General features: G+C 42.4%; 1 protein-coding gene across 2 annotated transcripts in view; it reads right to left on the reverse strand.

The window, feature by feature from the left end:
* LOC139413676 (sodium- and chloride-dependent GABA transporter 2-like) overlaps nt 1–20205 on the reverse strand; it is a 61292-nt gene that overhangs the window by 31165 nt on the left and 9922 nt on the right. Inside the window, exons 5-12 of one of the 2 annotated variants that reach the window (XM_071161335.1) lie at nt 10369–10456; nt 9364–9496; nt 7166–7300; nt 6804–6907; nt 6030–6154; nt 5690–5802; nt 5307–5444; nt 4775–4877 (exon numbers count right to left, since the gene is read on the reverse strand). The exons of the other annotated variant lie outside the window; for it this stretch is intronic. Of the exons in view, the coding sequence (XP_071017436.1) occupies nt 4775–4877; nt 5307–5444; nt 5690–5802; nt 6030–6154; nt 6804–6907; nt 7166–7300; nt 9364–9496; nt 10369–10456 (939 nt within the window). The remainder of the gene's footprint in view (nt 1–4774; nt 4878–5306; nt 5445–5689; nt 5803–6029; nt 6155–6803; nt 6908–7165; nt 7301–9363; nt 9497–10368; nt 10457–20205) is intronic. 2 annotated transcript variants of the gene reach the window in all.

Here is a 20205-nt window from a genome sequence, read left to right on the forward strand (position 1 = left end):
CTCACAAACTTCTACAGATGCACAATCGAGAGCATCCTGGCGGGCTGTATCACCGCCTGGTATGGCAACTGCACCGCCCTCAACCGTAAGGCTCTCCAGAGGGTAGTGAGGTCTGCACAACGCATCACCGGGGGCAAACTACCTGCCCTCCAGGACACCTACACCACCCGATGTCACAGGAAGGCCATAAAGATCATCAAGGACATCAACCACCCGAGCCACTGCCTGTTCACCCCGCTATCATCCAGAAGGCGAGGTCAGTACAGGTGCATCAAAGCTGGGACCGAGAGACTGAAAAACAGCTTCTATCTCAAGGCCATCAGACTGTTAAACAGCCACCACTAACACTGAGTGGCTGCTGCCAACACACTGACACTGACTCAACTCCAGCCACTTTAATAATGGGAATTGATGGGAAATGATGTAAATATATCACTAGCCACTTTAAACAATGCTACCTTATATAAATGTTACTTACCCTACATTATTCATCTCATATGCATACGTATATACTGTACTCTATATCATCGACGGTATCCTTATGTAATACATGTATCACTAGCCACTTTATACTATGCCACTTTGTTTACATACTCATCTCATTTGTACATACTGTACTCGATACCATCTACTGTATCTTGCCTATGCTGCTCTGTACCATCACTCATTCATATATCCTTATGTACATATTCTTTATCCCCTTACACTGTGTACAAGACAGTAGTTTTGGAATTGTTAGTTAGATTACTTGTTATTACTGCATTGTCGGAACTAGAAGCACAAGCATTTCGCTACACTCGCATTAACATCTGCTAACCATGTGTATGTGACAAATAAAATTTGATTTGATTTGATTTGATCCTAGTGCAGCACTCGTACGCTGAGACACTTGATACATACATACGGCCAAGATGTCACCTTTCAGTCCATAGTATTCCTATACGTTTTCCAGTAAGAGGTCAGGAGACTCATCCTCAGGTGTTCCTGTCTCCTTCCCTCTCATTAGAATACTTCTAGGATCTACAGTATTTACCCTAACACGCACCTCATTCCTACAGAAACACTTTGTAGCGTCAGCATACCATGTCATTTGGTTAGAACCTTCATAACAATGTTTGAATCTTTACTACAGTTATCTCATTTACCAGCTATCCATGTGAACAAAGTCTCATAACATGTTGCTTCACTTGATGTTAATATTAATTGTATTATATTAGGTGCACACTGGGGGTGGTTTCTTTTTCCGACAGCACAGTTGCCTGCCATCTTTGTAAATGACCCCCAGAGACATACTGGCTGTGAACACACTGAAACACAATACTTCCCATGCCAGCAGACTGCCTTCAATATTTCAAATTGAGTGAAAGATGAATGTCTGGAGTCAGTTTGAGGGCAATGTTAGTAAATAGAGTGCCTTGCGAAAGTATTCGGGCCCCTTGAACTTTGCGACCTTTTGCCACATTTCAGGCTTCAAACATAAAGATATAAAACTGTATTTTTTTGTGAAGAATCAACAACAAGTGGGACACAATCATGAAGTGGAACGACATTTATTGGATATTTCAAACTTTTTTAACAAATCAAAAACTGAAAAATTGGGCGTGCAAAATTATTCAGCCCCTTTACTTTCAGTGCAGCAAACTCTCTCCAGAAGTTCAGTGAGGATCTCTGAATGATCCAATGTTGACCTAAATGACTAATGATGATAAATACAATCCACCTGTGTGTAATCATGTCTCCGTATAAATGCACCTGCACTGTGATAGTCTCAGAGGTCCGTTAAAAGCGCAGAGAGCATCATGAAGAACAAGGAACACACCAGGCAGGTCCGAGATACTGTTGTGAAGAAGTTTAAAGCCGGATTTGGATACAAAAATATTTCCCAAGCTTTAAACATCCCAAGGAGCACTGTGCAAGCGATAATATTGAAATGGAAGGAGTATCAGACCACTGCAAATCTACCAAGACCTGGCCGTCCCTCTAAACTTTCAGCTCATACAAGGAGAAGACTGATCAGAGATGCAGCCAAGAGGCCCATGATCACTCTGGATGAACTGCAGAGATCTACAGCTGAGGTGGGAGACTCTGTCCATAGGACAACAATCAGTCGTATATTGCACAAATCTGGCCTTTATGGAAGAGTGGCAAGAAGAAAGCCATTTCTTAAAGATATCCATAAAAAGTGTTGTTTAAAGTTTGCCACAAGCCACCTGGGAGACACACCAAACATGTGGAAGAAGGTGCTCTGGTCAGATGAAACCAAAATTGAACTTTTTGGCAACAATGCAAAACGTTATGTTTGGCGTAAAAGCAACACAGCTCATCACCCTGAACACACCATCCCCACTGTCAAACATGGTGGTGGCAGCATCATGGTTTGGGCCTGCTTTTCTTCAGCAGGGACAGGGAAGACGGTTAAAATTGATGGGAAGATGGATGGAGCCAAATACAGGACCATTCTGGAAGAAAACCTGATGGAGTCTGCAAAAGACCTGAGACTGGGACGGAGATTTGTCTTCCAACAAGACAATGATCCAAAACATAAAGCAAAATCTACAATGGAATGGTTCAAAAATAAACATATTCAGGTGTTAGAATGGCCAAGTCAAAGTCCAGACCTGAATCCAATCGAGAATCTGTGGAAAGAACTGAAAACTGCAGTTCACAAATGCTCTTCATCCAACCTCACTGAGCTCGAGCTGTTTTGCAAGGAGGAATGGGAAAAAATGTCAGTCTCTCGATGTGCAAAACTGATAGAGACATACCCCAAGCGACTTACAGCTGTAATCGCAGCAAAAGGTGGCGCTACAAAGTATTAACTTAAGGGGGCTGAATAATTTTGCACGCCCAATTTTTCAGTTTTTGATTTGTTAAAAAAGTTTGAAATATCCAATAAATGTCGTTCCACTTCATGATTGTGTCCCACTTATTGTTGATTCTTCACAAAAAAATACAGTTTTATATCTTTATGTTTGAAGCCTGAAATGTGGCAAAAGGTTGCAAAGTTCAAGGGGGCCGAATACTTTCGCAAGGCACTGTAAATGTTATTTAAATAACACCATTACCTCTCTGAAAGATAAACTTGGATTGAGTATACTAAAACAACGAACAAGATTATTTCATGTCCCACACTCCCAAAGCCCAAGGGAGAGGGGCTATCCATGTTTCACAACCAATGACAGTTTATTTCCATTAAGCAATAAACACGTTCAAAGTTAGTCAAACGGACACAATTTGCAATAGCATGCCATGACTTGCATAGCTATGTTTATCTTAAAAGGAGTATCTTATAAAAGCGTTCAAGATTACATAATTGAACATCATCACTCTGCACATGAGTGAAATGGACCCTAATGAAACGTAATGTTAAACCCATGTGGATCTAAAGGTTTTCTTGTGCGTTTGCGCTTATTTAGTCTGTCAATGGTTTCTGTTTTGCAATCAAAGCCTAAGTAGCTGTGACAGCAGACATCCTTTTTCAAGAGAGCGGGATGCCATTAGCTTAAATCCTCAATGGGGAAAGTCTAGGGAAGTATTATACACAGCTGACAAACGTGACGGACGGAACAAAGGTGTCTAGTCAAAGAGCACATAAAGATGAAACCTAAGCAGAGGCATTGTCTAGAATTTTACTGACTAAGGACTAAGAGGGTGAAATCAAGAGGTCATATAGAAGACCTACTGTATATCCAGTCATTGTTTGAATAGTGTTATTGAATAGGCTTGCGAAACAAGTGTACAATTATTTCACAAAAGTCTGAATTAAGCACCTGGGACTTTAAAACACTGAAAACCCACAAAGAACATCAGAGGAACTGCACTTTAGAAGTCCTTATAAGAGATTTAAGAATCAACTTTATTGAATATCTGTTTTGGCTTCTGTGCCTCTTGCTTTAAAAGTACTGAGGCCACTTACTGAGTGATTATTTAGAAAGAATAGTATATCAACTGAGCAAAATGTAAGATCATTTGGCATTTGAAGATTTCAAAGTGATATACAGTATTATTCAAAGACAATGTAGACTGCACTTACGCAAGTGCTATCATGGGACAAAATTATATTGCATGACATTTGAGCAACATTCCTAGATAATCAACGTTCTGGTCTGTCTACATGTGACAAAAAATGCAAATGCAAAAATGAGGGAACTTGGAGGCACACGTTTAGATAGACGTATCCACAACATTCTTAATCCAAAATATTTCAAATCTGTCTTAGAAAGTCAAAATATTTCAAATCCGTCTTAGAAAGTCAAAATATTTCAAATCCGTCTTAGAAAGTCAAAATATTTCAAATCTGTCTTAGAAAGTCAAAATATTTCAAATCTGTCTTAGAAAGTCAAAATATTTCAAATCCGTCTTAGAAAGTCAAAATATTTCAAATCTGTCTTAGAAAGTCAAAATATTTCAAATCTGTCTTAGAAAGTCAAAATATTTCAAATCCGTTTTAGAAAGTCAAAATATTTCAAATCTGTCTTAGAAAGTCAAAATATTTCAAATCCGTCTTAGAAAGTCAAAATATTTCAAATCTGTCTTAGAAAGTCAAAATATTTCAAATCCGTCTTAGAAAGTCAAAATATTTCAAATCTGTCTTAGAAAGTCAAAATATTTCAAATCCGTCTTAGAAAGTCAAAATATTTCAACATAAATTAATTCCTCTCTAAGGATAAATCATAACCCAAAACAGGAACTGAATGGACGCTTAGGGCGAATAACTAACTCCTGGAGAGACACATTATTTTGTTGTTATCACCAGAGATTCTTGAGGACTTACCATAAATCCAACCGATTGCTATTGACTGGCAGACGGAGAGCAGAAGGAGATTGTTGCCACTGCACACGTAATGGTCAAAAAGTTGTAGAAAATATAAGCCTCCCTGCAACAGAGAACAGACATGATCGTACAGTGTGAAACTATGACTAATCGTGTAATCAGACGATACACTGGTATCATCTGATCAGAAAATGTTCATCAAAGGTACATGATATAGGGTATGTGATTCTCTAGAAAATAGTAACCAATAGTATGTATAGTACCATGAGGACTTTAGATGTTAGCCTTTCTCACAGAGTGTGAAAATAAAATATTCATATGCCCCCAGGAAAGCAGCTTAACACGTTTCAACTTCTGGTAAAGGGGTGGGGGGGCCCTATCAGCGGTCTCACTAGACTGGTATACTAAGACAGTGTTGAGACATTGGCAAGTTCAGGACATAACTTTGTTCCAGTGCTTGACAACTATAGACTAGAAAAATACAGCCAGAATGAAGGGAGAAAAATAATGACTTGTGTAGTGAGACACTCACCTCTGTGACCAGAAGGAGTCCCAGGAAGAAGCAGACAGAGCAGAGACAAAGCAGCAGCAGCTCTCGACGGTACCCCCTTCGAAACACGGTGGGGAACATGTCTGTCACAGAGGTCATCAGGCACTCCAGACTGACAAACTGTGACCAGGAGCAGAGAGGGGCCAAGTCATTCTCTACTCCTACTCTCAAAGTTGCATGAACAACATTAAGCTCCGTCACTTGACTAAAAAATCATAACAATAAAAATAATTTCCCATCTGTAATAAATAACAATGAAATCAGACACAAAATAATACAAAATTATCCTACTAATGTAGCCTCATATGGATAATATTTCAAGAATGATTAATCTCTTCGATGTGGTTGAACCTTTGTTGTCTCACCTGTGTGTCAGCACCCAGCAAGATGACCATGACGAAGAAACATATGGACCACAACTGAGGTAAAGGCATCATGGCCACGGCACGAGGATAGGCTATGAAAGCCAGGCCAGGACCTGTAGCAATGTGGATACATGCACTTTCTCATTCTCATACAAACTAAATAACCATCAACTCTGGAAGTATTGTTAAGTATAGAAGTTAGTGGTAAACTATGGAAGTTAGTGGTGGCTCCGGATCTGTTTGTGTTGTCTTGCCAACTCCTATGGTCATTGTCACGAGGAATTGGCAAGACAGCACAACATGATCTGGCACCAGGCAAGGAAGTTAGTAGTACTCTTACCAGATGCTGCAACTTCAGATATGGGCAGCCCCTGTTCATATGACATGAAGCCCAACACAGAGAAGATAGCAAACCCAGCAACGAAGCTTGATCCTCCATTCACCAAACACAGCACAAACGTGTCCCTATAAATGAGGTAAAAGGTAAGAAAAGGTAAGGTAAGATCAGCACAGGTCAAATCTCATGGATTGTGCCTAAGGTCTGAGTAAATTTACTCTGTACAAGAATTCAAATAACTACATTTGAGATAAGCTGAACCTTCAGACAATTGACAATAAAGAGGAGAAGGCTTTTAAGTCGCCTCTCTGTCTCACTTGTTTATGAACCAGGATAAAGAACTTCCTGTGATGAGCCAGACCCCCCCTGAGCCTGAGCCATGGACACTCTGATGAATGAAAAGGCCCTTTAAGGGGTCAGTCAGAATCACTGCTAACAGTGTGTGGCTCCCAGACTCTCAGGCCAAGGACGGCATGGCCTATAGAGACTGTGAGACACTTGAAAGCCATTGCCAGCTACAGCACTACAGTTCCTGAAGTGATCCAAATTATAATATAGAATATACTGTATATATCCAATACTCAAAAGTGTAAAATAATTTGATAATGGCAGACATAATTCAAACTGTCAGAGTGGGGCTCAAAAACAATACTTGGACATTTCCAAATCCACTACATCCTAGGCTAGTTAACCTCGCAAAGGACACAAAAAAAGGTTAAATAAAAATGATTATACAATAGACAGCCAGCTGGCAGGGAAGAAAATATAAGTATTTACTTATAGCAATCATTGTTATAGTGATTGTAGCTGCCCAGTGCAGTCAGACTCCCTTGACAGATACCAAAGGAGAAAAGCACCTGTGCTCCAGCATCCATCCATACCTGCAATGGCACACATACAGTATACATCACTTTGAAGCCTTTTTAAAGGTAGAACATGAGCTGAAAACCATTGAGTAATAAAAACACAGACAATGCATTGTATTTCCTTATCTTCAATGATTTTCTTGATCTACTGTTTTACCTGCTGCTCTCCAAACATACCTGTGGTGCTACAACAACCACATTGTAATCACCTATTTGTTATGGAATTATGATATTTGGCACACATGTTAAGGGGCATGGCAGCTCATTATTTACCTGTGGGTCGACCAGTCTAGCAGGGTCCGGGTAGAGGTAGAACTTGATCCCATCAATAGCTCCAGGTAACGTGAGTCCCCGAGCCAATAGAACGATCAACATCAGATAGGGAAAGGTAGCTGTGAAATACACCACCTATCAAGAGGAGAGATATTACCTGACAATAAATAACCAAACATATTCACCATGACAGACATTTTAGTCCTTTCAGAAGATGTTTGTATCAAGGGAAAATAACAGTGTACGTATATAACAAGGGGCTTAACGTCAGCCTCAGAAAGAGCTAAATGTATGTTAATAAAACTAAAGAAGTGCAATAGTGAGAATATTACAATGAGTGTACAAAACTTTAGCAACACCTGCTCTTTCCATGACATAGACTGACCAGGTGAATCCAGGTGAAATGTATGATCCATTATTGATGTCACTTGTTAAATCCACTTCAGTCAGTGTAGATGAAGGGCAGGAGACAGGTTAAATAAGTATTTTTAAGCCTTGAGACATGGTTTGTGTATGTGTGCCATTCATAGGGTGAATTAGCAACCAAAAAGTGCCATCGAACGGGGTATAGTAGTAGGTGCCAGGTGAGTGTGTCAAGAACTGCAACGCTGCAGGATTTTTCATGCTCAACAGTTTTCCGTGTGTATCAAGAATGGTCCACCACCCAAAGGACACCCAGCCAACTTGACACAACTGTGGGAAGCATTGAAGTCATGGGTCAGCATCCCTGTGAAACGCTTTCGACACCTTGTAGAGTCCATGCCTGACGAATTGAGGCTGTTCTGAGTGCAAAAGGGGGTGCAACTTTATATTAGGAAGATGTCCCTAATGTTTTGTACACTCAGTGTATAAGCAATAAATTATTCTAAATGTGACACATTTCTAGTTGGAACACTTTGTAAAAAAAACAACATATGGTTCCCTTTGGGAAAATATATCAATGTCCCTGGTGAATTGGCACATAAAGCAAAAATTCATGTCAGAATGCAACAGCGCTGGAAGGTTTGCAGGTATAGGGGTAGCTTAAGAAAGCATTTGCACAACTCCAGGTAAGTAGGTTGAATAATTTAAAACCACTCTTACTTAAACTTAAAGGGGCAAAACCATTTTTGGACTTCTGAATTACTTACAGTTGAAGTCGGAAGTTTACGTACACCTTAGCCAAATACATTTAAACTCAGTTTCACAATTCCTGACATTTAATCAGAGTAAAAATGTCTTGTCTTAGGTCAGTTAGGATCTCCACTTTATTTTAAGAATGTGAAATGTCAGAATAATAGTAGAGAGAATTATTTATTTAAGCTTTTATTGATTTCATCACATTCCCAGTGGGTAGCCTTCCACAAGCTTCCTACAATAAGTTGGGTGAATTTTGGCCCATTCCTCCTGACAGAGCTGGTGTAACTGAGTCAGGTTTGTAGGCCTCCTTGCTCGCACATGCTTTTTCAGTTCTGCCCACACATTTTCCATGGTATTGAGGTCAGTGCTTTGTGATGGCCACTCCAATACTTTGACTTTGTTGTCCTTAAGTCATTTTGTACCTGTTTCCTCCAGCATCTTCACAAGGTCCTTTGCTGTTGTTCTGGGATTGATTTGCACTTTTCGCACCAAAGTACGTTCATCTCTAGGAGACAGAACGCGTCTCCTTCCTGAGCGGTATAATGGCTGCGTGGTCCCATGGTGTTTATACTTGCGTACTATTGTTTGTACAGATGCACAAGGTACCATCAGGCATTTGGAAATTGCTCCCAAGGATGAACCAGACTTGTGGAGGTCTACAATTGTTTTCTGAAGTCTTGGCTGATTTCTTTTGATTTCCCCATGATGTCAAGCAAAGAGGCACTGAGTTTGAAGGTAGGCCTTGAAATACATCCACAGGTACACTTAGATTGTATACAGGTGGACTTTATTTAAATAATTATGAGAAGGTAATTGGTTGCACCAGATCTTATTTAGGGGCTTCATAGCAAAGGGGGTGAATACATATGCATGCACCACTTTTCCGTTTTAAAATCTTTTGAATTTTTTTAAACAAGTAATTTCTTTCATTTCACTTCACCAATTTGGACTATTTTGTGTATGTCCATTACATGAAATCCAAATAAAAATCCATTTAAATTACAGGTTGTAATGCAACACAATAGGAAAAACCTCAAGGGGGATTAATACTTTTGCAAGGCACTGTCGGCCTACTGTACCTTCCCAGTAGACTTCACTCCTTTCCAGACACAGAAGTAGCAGAGTATCCAGGCCAGCAGCAGACACAGAGCCAGCTCCCACCGCAGTCTACCAATCTGTTCTATCCCTGTTGAGATGCTCAACACCCTGCGCCTGGAAACAGCACAGACACGTGATACATACGCTTAATAAAAATACTACGTATCAAAAATGTAACCCTGACTAATGTATATTTTGCTCCATTCAAAAGGTTGTAATTGTGTTGGTATAGGCCCGGCCTAGACCAATTTCTGTCTTGTTATGGATTAATAAAGTGTTCTAAGGATTAATTAAATCATTTGGATATGGAGCTAACTATCTCTCCAAAGTGGTCTGAACCAAACACTAATCCCTGAGAACAGACGTCACAAACAGGGTTGGGTTGGACACACTGCCTTCCCTTAACACTATTTTACAGACAGACATCTTGAGATGTTTTAGATATCATATTGAAAAGACAGAATAATGAAGAAACTGCAGTTGTGCAATTCCTAAAAATGTTCTGCCAGACACTAACTTTATGATAACTTCTGTACTTTCAAGACTCATCTACAATCAGCAGCTGCAGAAACTCCCAAAGTCAATACAGCTGTAAGGATTGAGTCCTATTGATTTACAAAACAGTATTTTAAACTGCTATGAGACTTTTGTGCTTTTAGGTTTAATTAGTTTAGAAGGATGTGTGTTGACATGATAGTTGGCAACAAGAGAGAAATAGTAACTATATAAATATATCGTGTATACACAGACCTTTGTTGAGATATTTAATTAAAGATTACATGGTTAAATGGAAAACACATAATAATAACTTGTGAATTACTTGATCATGAGAAAAAGTGATCATGAAAACATTGGCACATGACAACACTTGATTATTATAAGAATCACAGTAGAGTGTACAGTAACTATAAGAATCCATGTGGAGAGAGTAGTGTAGAAATATAATCCCTTAGAATATTACAATAAGAACTGTACATGACACTTACTCCCAGAACTCTGTCGCAGGTGAAGTTGCATTCACAGGGACTGTCCAGTTAGCTGACAGATTCCTCTTGTCAAATTCTACACAAGATTCTAAGGGAGAAATACTTTTCATTAAAAATAAGACGAGTTTAATAGTTCAAGTAATATGTGTATACAGAATGTTTATTGTTTTTTGCAAAGGCTGGAGATTATAATTTTGTTTTGTCAATAGACACCCCATTGTTTTAACCCAGGCATACAAAACATAATATAGGCTGGAAATGAAAACCTAAGTTTAGATATTGAGGCAAAACAATGTCTAATGCAGAGACAGCATGAGCAGCTCAGTGGGAGCTCAAACTTGGCTTAAAAATACATCAGAACATATTGCGCCCTTTGAGAACTTGGGGAAACATTTAAGATTACAGTGGTAGTCTATATTATCACACACGTCCTGTAATGCGATCTAGCGGACTCAGTGGATCAGGGTAACATCATAAACTACAAACTTCCTCCCCCACCCTTTTGTATCTGATACTTACAAGTGAAGTGGTAAAACAAGCTAATAATGACACTAACCTAATACAATCAAAACAAGCACCACTTGGTCTGTACTGGAACTAGATAGTGTTACGTGGAGTGGAAGAGGGAAATCCAAGACTCAGACGAGGAGACTGGGATGAAGTAACCAAGGTATTTATTGACAGGGAGAGATGGAGTGCAGGTCAGGGGAAGCTCAGGCGGGTTTCTGGAAACCAGGTGCGGAGGCTGAGGCAGGAGCGAGAGGGGTTGAGACAGGGTAAGCAGGTCCGGAGGGGAATCTAAGGGAGTAGTAGAGTGGGGAATCCAGGACAGATTAGACGTGGGACTGGAGACAGGGACCAGAGTCAGAGCGGGCAGAACTATAGCGGAGAGGAACAGGCACAACAGGATCTGAATAGTAACAAACAGCTAGAAACGTAGACTGACTGAGCAGAGGATTAGGATCTGGCAGCATGGAAGTGGCAGGGCTGAGTTTTTGTAGAGGTCTTGATTATGGAATAGGTTGCAGCTGGTGGGGATCTGCTCTGACTCCAGCACACCTGTCTCCGCCCACACAATCACACACACAGAGAGAGGGAGAGAGTACTGGTGGCGGCAGGTCAAGGAGACACAGGATGAGTGGTAGAGGGCATTGCAGGAGCAGATGTGACAGTACCAGCCCCTCTAAGACTGGGCAGACAGGTTTAATCAGGGATACATGGAAGGTAGGATGGATCCTGAGAGAGGCTGGGACTTTCAGGCACACAGCAAAGGGGTTAATGACACAGTCAATTTCAAAGGGACCAATGAATCGGGGGGAAAGTTTCTTCAATGCCACCTTCAATGGCAGGTTCTTTGATGAGAGCCATACCTTTTGACCCGGGGATGTAGACTGGAGCTAAGGCCCTGTGAAGGTTGGCTTGGGACTGGGTCCTGTCGGACCACGAAGAAGGGCAGCCAAAGCCTTCCTCCAGGTTGGGTGACAATGGCACAGATGGTCCTGGACAGAGGGAACCGCAACCTCAACCTCTTGGGCGGAGAACAAGGGGAGTTGGTAACCCAGAGCACACACGAAGGGTGACATACCTGATGAGGCGTTGGTGAGGGTGTTGTGAGCATATTCAACCCAGGGTAGCTGAGCGCTCCAGGGGGAAGGGTTAGCAGAAGTCACGCAGCGTAGGGCAGTCTCCATCTCTTGATTGGCCCCTTCGGTCTGGCCGATGGTCTGGGGGTGATATCCAGAAGAAAGACTGACATTGATACCAAGAGCTGAACAGAAGAATCTGCATACCTGGGAAGTAAACTGGGGTCCTCTGTCGGAAACGAAGTCAGTGGGGATGCCATGCAGACAAAACACACGGGGTACTAACAGGTCCGCAATCTCCCTGGAGGACGGGAGCTTGGAGAGGGGAATGAAGTGAGCCATTTTGGAAAACCTGTCAATAATGGTGAGGATGACGGAGTTACCGTTCGATGGGGGAAGGCCAGTGACGAAGTCCAGAGGGTGGAGCAGACCGGAAGTGGGTTTAGTGGAGGTTTTGTTCCGGGCACAAACCAAACAGGCTGAGACAAACTCCCCGGACATCTCCCTCCATGGTGGGCCATCAAAAGCGCTGACGCAGGAACACAAGGCTCCGGTTCATACCAGGGTGACAGGTGAGGTGGGTAGAATGGCCCCACTGAAGAACATCAGAGCAAACACAATCTGGAACAAACAGAGATTTACTAGGACCGTTACCCGGGTCAGGCTGGTTCTGCTGAGCCTGGCGGATATGGGACTCGATCTCCAGGTGACGGCGGCAACAATGCAGGTGGATGGCACAATTGCTTCTGGCTCGCTACCCATGTTGTCGGTGGTGAAATGGCAAGAGAGGGCATCCGGCTTGGTATTCTTCGGACAGGGTAAATAAGTGAGCGTGAAATTGGATCTACCGAAGAACAAGGCCCACCTGGCTTGCCGGGAGTTCAGATGTTTGGCGGTCTGTATGTAGGACAGGTATTTATGGTCAGTCCACACGATGAAGGGGGTTACAGAGCCCTCCAGACTGAGCAGAGATTACGATCTGGCAGCGTGGAAGTGGTAGGGCTGAGTTTTGTAGAGGTCTTGATTATGAAACAGGTTGCAGCTGGTGGGGATCTGCTCTAACTCCAGCACGCCTGTCTCCGCCCACACAATCACACACACACACACAGAGAGAGAGAGGGAGAGAGTACTGGGGGAGTGGCGGCAGGTCAAGGAGACACAGAATGAGCAGTAGAGGGCGTTGCAGGAGCAGATGTGACAGATAGTTGCTATTTATGTACTATATTTGGATGTAAGTAATGCAATGTATTGTAAACACATAATTGTTGAGTACATTTTATTAACAGCTGAAAAAGGACTGTAAATAATATATTTTCCTAGTGCAACAACCACATCTCTAGTGCACTCTACCCAAATCAGTATAATCATAGTACAAGTAGATAGGTCTACAGGCTTGGCAGTTTGACTTTTAAGCTTGGCAACAATCTACTGAAAGATACAAGACGGCCTTCAAATGGAAAATTACCAAACAATCTGACAGTGAAATTTATAGAAGTGCGAAAGAACAACTGGCACAAGTCAGAATAGACTATATACAGTGCATTCGGAAAGTATTCAGACCCCTTGACTTTTCCAAAATGTTGTGACGTTACAGTCTGATTCTAAAATTGATTAAATATAAAATATTTTTTTTGCCCCTCATTGATCTACATACAATACCCCATAATGACAAAGCGAACGCAGGTTTTTTAGACATTTTTGCAAATGTGTTAAAAATATAAAACAGAAATACCTTATTTACATAAGTATTCAGACCCTTTGCTATAAGACTCGAAATTGAGCTCAGGTGCGTCCTGTTTCCATTGATCACCTGTGTTGAATTCAATTGATTGAACATGATTTGTAAAGGCACACACCTATCTATATAAGGTCCCACAGTTCACACTGCACGGCAGAGCCATGAGGTCAAAGGAATAATCCGTAGAGCTCCGAGACAGGATTGTGTCGAGGCACAGATCTGGGTGGGGGGTACCAAAAAATGTCTGTCCCCAAGAACACAGTGGCCTCCATCGCTCATAAATGGAAGAAGTTTGGAAACACCAGGACTCTTCCTAGAGATGGTCATCCGGCCAAACTGAGCAATCGGGGGAGAAGGGCCTTGGTCAGGGAGGTTACCAAGAACCCGATGGTCACTCTGACAGAGCTTCAGAGTTCCTCTCTGGAGATGGGAGAACCTTCCAGAAGGACAAACATTTCTGCAACACTCCACCAATCAGGCCTTTATGGTAGAGTGGCCAGACGGAAGCCACTCTAAAAGACAAATGACAGCCCGCTTGGAGTTTGCCAAAGGGCACCTAAAGGACTCTCAGACCATGAGAAACAAGATTCTCTGGTCTGATGAAACCAATATTGAACTCTTTGGCCTCACTCTCCACTGCGATTCTCTGCCTCTAACCCTATTATAGGGGCTGAGTCACTGGCTTACTGGTGCTCTTCCATGCCATCCCTAGGAGAGGTGCATCACTTGAGTGGGTTGAGTCACTGACGTGATCTTCCTGTCTGGGTTGGCGCCCCCCCCTTTGGGTTGTGCCGTGGCGAAGATCTTTGTGGGCTATACTCGGCCTTGTCTCAGGATGGTAAGTTGGTGGTTGAAGATATCCCTCTAGTGGTGTGGGGGCTGTGCTTTGGCAAAGTGGGTGGGGTTATATCCTGCCTGTTTGGCCCTGTCCGGGGGTATCGTCGGATGGGGCCACAGTGTCTCTCGACCCCTCCTGTCTCATCCTCCAGTATTTATGCTGCAGTAGTTTATTTGTCAGGGGGCTAGGGTCAGTCTGTTATATCTGGAGTATTTCACCTGTCTTATCCGGTGTCCTGTGTAAATTTAAGTATTCTCTCTCTAATTCTCTCTCTAATTCTCTCTTTCTCTCTTTCTTTCTTTCTTTCTTTCTTTCTTTCTTTCTTTCTTTCTTTCTTTCTTTCTTTCTTTCTTTCTCTCTCTCTCAGAGGACCTGAGCCCTAGGACCATGCCTCAGGACTACCTGGCCTGATGACTCCTTGCTGTCCCGAATCCACCTAGCCGTGCTGCTGCTCCAGGTTCAACTGCGGCTATGGCCTGTTCACCGGACATGCTGACCTGTTCACCGGACATGCTACCTGTTCCAGAGCTGCTGTATTCAACTCTCTAGAGACAGCATGAGCGGTAGAGATACTCTGAATGATCGGCTATGAAAAGCCAACTGACATTTACTCCTGAGGTGCTGACCTTTTGCACCCTCGACAACCGCTGTGATTATTATTATTTGACCCTGCTGGTCATCTAGGAACATTTGAACATCTTGGCCATGTTCTGTTATAATCTCAACCCGGCACAGTCAGAAGAGGACTGGCCACCCCTCATAGCCTGGTTCCTCTCTAGGTTTCTTCCTAGGTTCTGGCATGTCTAAGGAGTTTTCCCTAGCCACCGTGCTTCTACACCTGCATTGCTTACTGTTTGGGGTTTTAGGCTGGGTTTCTGTACAGCACTTTGAGATATCAGCTGATGTAAGAAGGGCTTAATAAATACATTTGATTTGATTTGAATGCCAAGTGTCAGGTCTGGAGGAAACCTGGCACCATCCCTATGTTGATGCATGGTGGTGGCAGCATCATAGTGTGGGGATGTTTTTCAGGGCAGGGACTGGGAGACTAGTCAGGATCGAGGGAAAGATAAACGGAGCAAAGTACAGAAAGATCCTTGATGAAAACCTGCTCCAGAGCGCTCAGGACCTCAGACTGGGGCAAAGGTTCATCTTCCAACAGGACAATGACCCAAAGTACACAGCCAAGACAATGCTTCGGGACCAATGCTTCGGGACCATCTCTGAATGTCCTTGAGTGGCCCAGCCAGAGCCCGGACTTGAACCCGATTGAACATCTCTGGAGAGACCTGAAAATAGCTGTGCAGCGACAGTCCCCATCCAACCTGACAGCGCTACAGAGGTTCTGCAGAGATGAATGAGAGAAACTCTCTAAATACAGGTGTGCCAAGCTTCTACCGTCTTACCAAAGAAGACTCAAAGCTGTAATCGCTGCCAAAGGTGTAATCGCTGCCAAATTGGTACCCCAGGTAATCATAGGTTTTATTACATACAGTTGGGAGGAATTACTGGATATAAGAGTAACGTCAACTCACCATCATTACGACCAGGAATATGACTTTCCCAAAGCAGATCATCTGTTTTGCCCACCACCCAGGACAATGGATCGGATCCCAGCCGGCGAACCAAAACAACGTCGCCGTAAAAGGGGCAGACGAAGCGGTGTTCTGGTCAGGCTCCGGAGACGGGCACATCGCGCACCGCTCCCGAGCATACTACCTGCCAATGTCCAGTCTCTTGACAACAAGGTTGATGAAATCCAAGCAAGCATACTCTTCCAGAGAGACATAAGAGACTGTAACGTTCTTTGCTTCACGTAAACATGGCTCACTCGAGACACGCTATCGGAGTCGGTACAGCCAGCTGGTTTCTTCACGCATCGCGTCGACAGAAACAAGCATCTTTCTGGTAAGAAGAGGGGCGGGGGGGGGGTATGCCTTATGATTAATGAGACGTGGTGTGATTATAACAACATACAGGAATTCAAGTCCTTCTGTTCACCTGACTTAGAATTCCTCACAATCAAATGTCGACCGCATTATCTACCAAGAGAATTCTCTTCGATTATAATCACAGCCGCATATATTCCCCCCCAAGCAGACACAGATGGCCCTGAACAAACTTTATTTGACTCTATGTAAACTGGAAACCACATATCCTGAGGCTGCATTCATTGTAGTTGGGGATTTTAACAAGGCTAATCTGAAAACAAGACTCCCTACATTCTATCAGCATATCGATTGTGCTCCCAGGGCTGGTAAAACCCTGGATCATTGTTACTCTAACTTCCATGATGCATATAAGGCCCTCCCCCGCCCTCCTTTTGGAAAAGATGACCACGACTACATTTTGTTTCTCCCAGCCTATAGACAGAGACTAAAACAGGAAGCACCCGTGCTCAGGTCTGTTCAACGCTGGTCCTACCAATCTGATTCCACGCTTCAAGATTGCTTCGATCACGTGGATTGGGATATGTTCTGCACTGCGTCAAACAACAACATTGATGAATACGCTGATTCGGTGAACAAGTGCATCAGCGTTGTCGTACCCACAGCAACTATTAAAAACATTCCCAAACCAGAAACCGTGGATTGATGGCAGCATTCGCACAAAACTGAAAGCGCGAACCACTGCTTTTAACCAGAGCAAGGTGACCGGAAACATGACCGAATACAAACAGTGTAGCTATTCCCTCCACAAGGCAATCAAACAAGCTAAGCTTCAGTATAGAGACAAAGTAGAGTCGCAATTCAACGGCTCAGACACAAGAGGTATATGGCAGGGTCTACAGTAAATAATGGATTACAAAAAGAAAACCAGCCCCGTCGCGGACCAGGATGTCTTGCTCCAAGACAGACTAAACAACTTCTTTGCTCGCTTTGAGGACGTGCCACTGACACGGCCCGCTACCAAAACCTGTGGACTCTCCTTCACTGCAGCCGACGTGAATAAAGCATTTAAACGTGTTAACCCTCGCAAGGCTGCAGGCCCAGACAGCATCCCCGGACATATTTACGGACATATTCTTGTGACCATTTTTTTAAATTTATTTTTTATTTTTTTCTCCCCAATTTCGTGGTATCCAATTGTTGTAGTAGCAACTATCTTGTCTCATTGCTACAACTCCCGTACGGGCTCGGGAGAGACGAAGGCTGAATGTCATGCGTCCTCCGATACACAACCCAACCAGACGTACTGCTTCTTAACACAGCGCGCGTCCAACCCGGAAGCCAGGTGTCGGAGGCTACACCGTGCACCTGGCAACCTTGGCTAGCGCGCACTGCACCCGGCCCGCCACAGGAGTCGCTGGTGCGCGATGAGACAAGGAGATCCCTACCGACCAATCCCTCCCTAACCCGGACGACGCTAGGCCAATTGTGCGTCGCCCCACGGACCTCCCGGTCGCGGCCGGTTACGACAGAGCCTGGGCGCGAACCCAGGGACTCACAGCTGGCGCTGTAGTACAGCGCCCTTAACCACTGCGCCACCCGGGAGGTCCATTTACGGACATATTCCCATTTACGGACATGTGGATCTTTAATTTACAGTATTGCGAGAGGACGAGCTCTTTGAAAGGAGGGAGTAGTGTAACGACCCTGGGTTTATACTGTTTTAACCATGTTATGAGGCTATACAATATTTGTTTACATTTACAATGTTTAGAAACATTGGAGTAAAATAAGCTTATATTTTTGGTTCTCATGGAGTGTGACAGTTTAACTAAAAACAAAAAGCAAAAAAAAAAGGACTGACCATCCATGTGATCAAAATGACAGTTTAAGTCTATACAGTGTTGTTTACAAGGAGTAAAACACGCTTATATTTGGGGTTCTATTAGAAATAAAATTATAATCTCATGATGGATATATAAGTTATATTCTTCAAGAATCAATGAGTATTTATCATACATTTAAAAGTGTATTTTTCATGTTGACAAGGTAGAGGAATTTAGCGAAATAAGGTACAGTAGCTTTATTCACATCAGGGGAATATTGTTAAACAAGGTAGCTATAATCACAACAGGGAAATTTAGCAAAACAAGGTAGCTTTATTCACATCAGGGGAATTTAGCAAAACAAGGTAGCTTTATTCACATCAAGGGAATTTATCTGATTACGGTGCAACTCTACACGATTCAACGTTGCTGCGTTCACGTCAGGGGAACATAGCAGGTGTGAAACTTAAGTGCACCTCCCTATAAATCAAGGTTGCTGCATTCACGTCAGGGGAACATAGCAGGGGTGAAACTTAAGTGCACCTCCCTATAATTCAAGGTTGCTGCATTCACGTCAGGTGAACATAGCAGGGGTGAAACTTTGGTGTTACTCCATACGATATGACATGTGGCTCTGTTCACGCCAGGGGAATGGAGCAGGAGTTAATGACTTTGGTGAAACTCCACATGACATGATTATTGCATTTCCATTTTGGTTTTTGTGTGTGGTGTACTTGCATTCAGTAGCATCTATGAATCACATGATTATGCATAGTATTGACGTAAAACAGAAGAACTAAGGATACCGATGTGAGATTCTCTCTGGTGTTTACAGAACAACAAGTGCTGTGAGATTAGGATATCAGGATTCAAGGATGCTGTGAGATTAGGATATCAGGACATGCTTAGACAAAGCAATTATAATAGTAGAATGAAGGATTGCAATACATAAGAAAATGAATGGCTGCAGCATTGCTGTTATAATGAGAACATGATGTATGGAATGCTAAACATAAATGTAGGAAAGTGTGTATTCTTATTTTAAATGTATGTAGTTCTATCCTTGTGCTGTACTTGTCTATTAAAGGGAAACTTCAGGATTTTGGCAATGAGGCAATACTTCCCCAGAGTATATCAAGTCTCTGCATCCAGTATGAAGTAAGTTAGAGTTAGTTTCGCGAGCCAATGCTAACTAGCATTAGCACAATGACTGGAAGTCTATGGGTATCTGCTAGCCTTATTAACTGTTATTATCTGTGTTATTAACTGCTATTACATATGTTATTAACCCTAAAGTAAGACTAGCTGTCGCTATTGGATCTTAATAAACACACGCCTGCACATCTTACATCGTAGCGCAGTAGGAGAGAGTGGTTTAATCCCTATAGCATATTCAGAGATCGATTTATAGCCATTAATCTAAAATAATTCATAGGTTTTAAACAAAAAACACTTCTTGCTTGTCATAGATGGACAAGATTAATATGAGATGAAAGGCGAGTTCCCAACGAGTTCAGGAAGCCAAGCTAGGGCTGTCTGACATTCACAGTGGTGGGGGCAGATGTTTTGATCAAGCGAGACCTTTAGAAAATATGCACATTTTCTTTAACACTAAACATACAACTATGCATTTTCCAGTTATAAGTGTCACTCACCCAAGAGGGAATGTCATGACATAAAAAAGGTGAAATCTTAGTTAATGGTTTTATAATTTTTTTATACTATATTTAGAAAGCATAATTGTCATTTCAAGCCTTATTCATAGTTTTGTTGAATAGGAAAAAGTCATAGAAAATATTTCATATTTTCATATAAATATCATATTCATACTGTTCCTCAAAAGTGACTACACCTCATCAATTTATAACTATTTTTACCAGAAAGGTGAGATGTTAACCTTTCTTGTAGTGTGCAGCATTACTTGTTTATGGTCCCCATGATAAATAATTACTTTCGGGGATTA

Source organism: Oncorhynchus clarkii, chromosome 7 (assembly GCF_045791955.1).
Source record: "Oncorhynchus clarkii lewisi isolate Uvic-CL-2024 chromosome 7, UVic_Ocla_1.0, whole genome shotgun sequence".
Classification (NCBI taxonomy): Eukaryota; Metazoa; Chordata; class Actinopteri; order Salmoniformes; family Salmonidae; genus Oncorhynchus; species Oncorhynchus clarkii.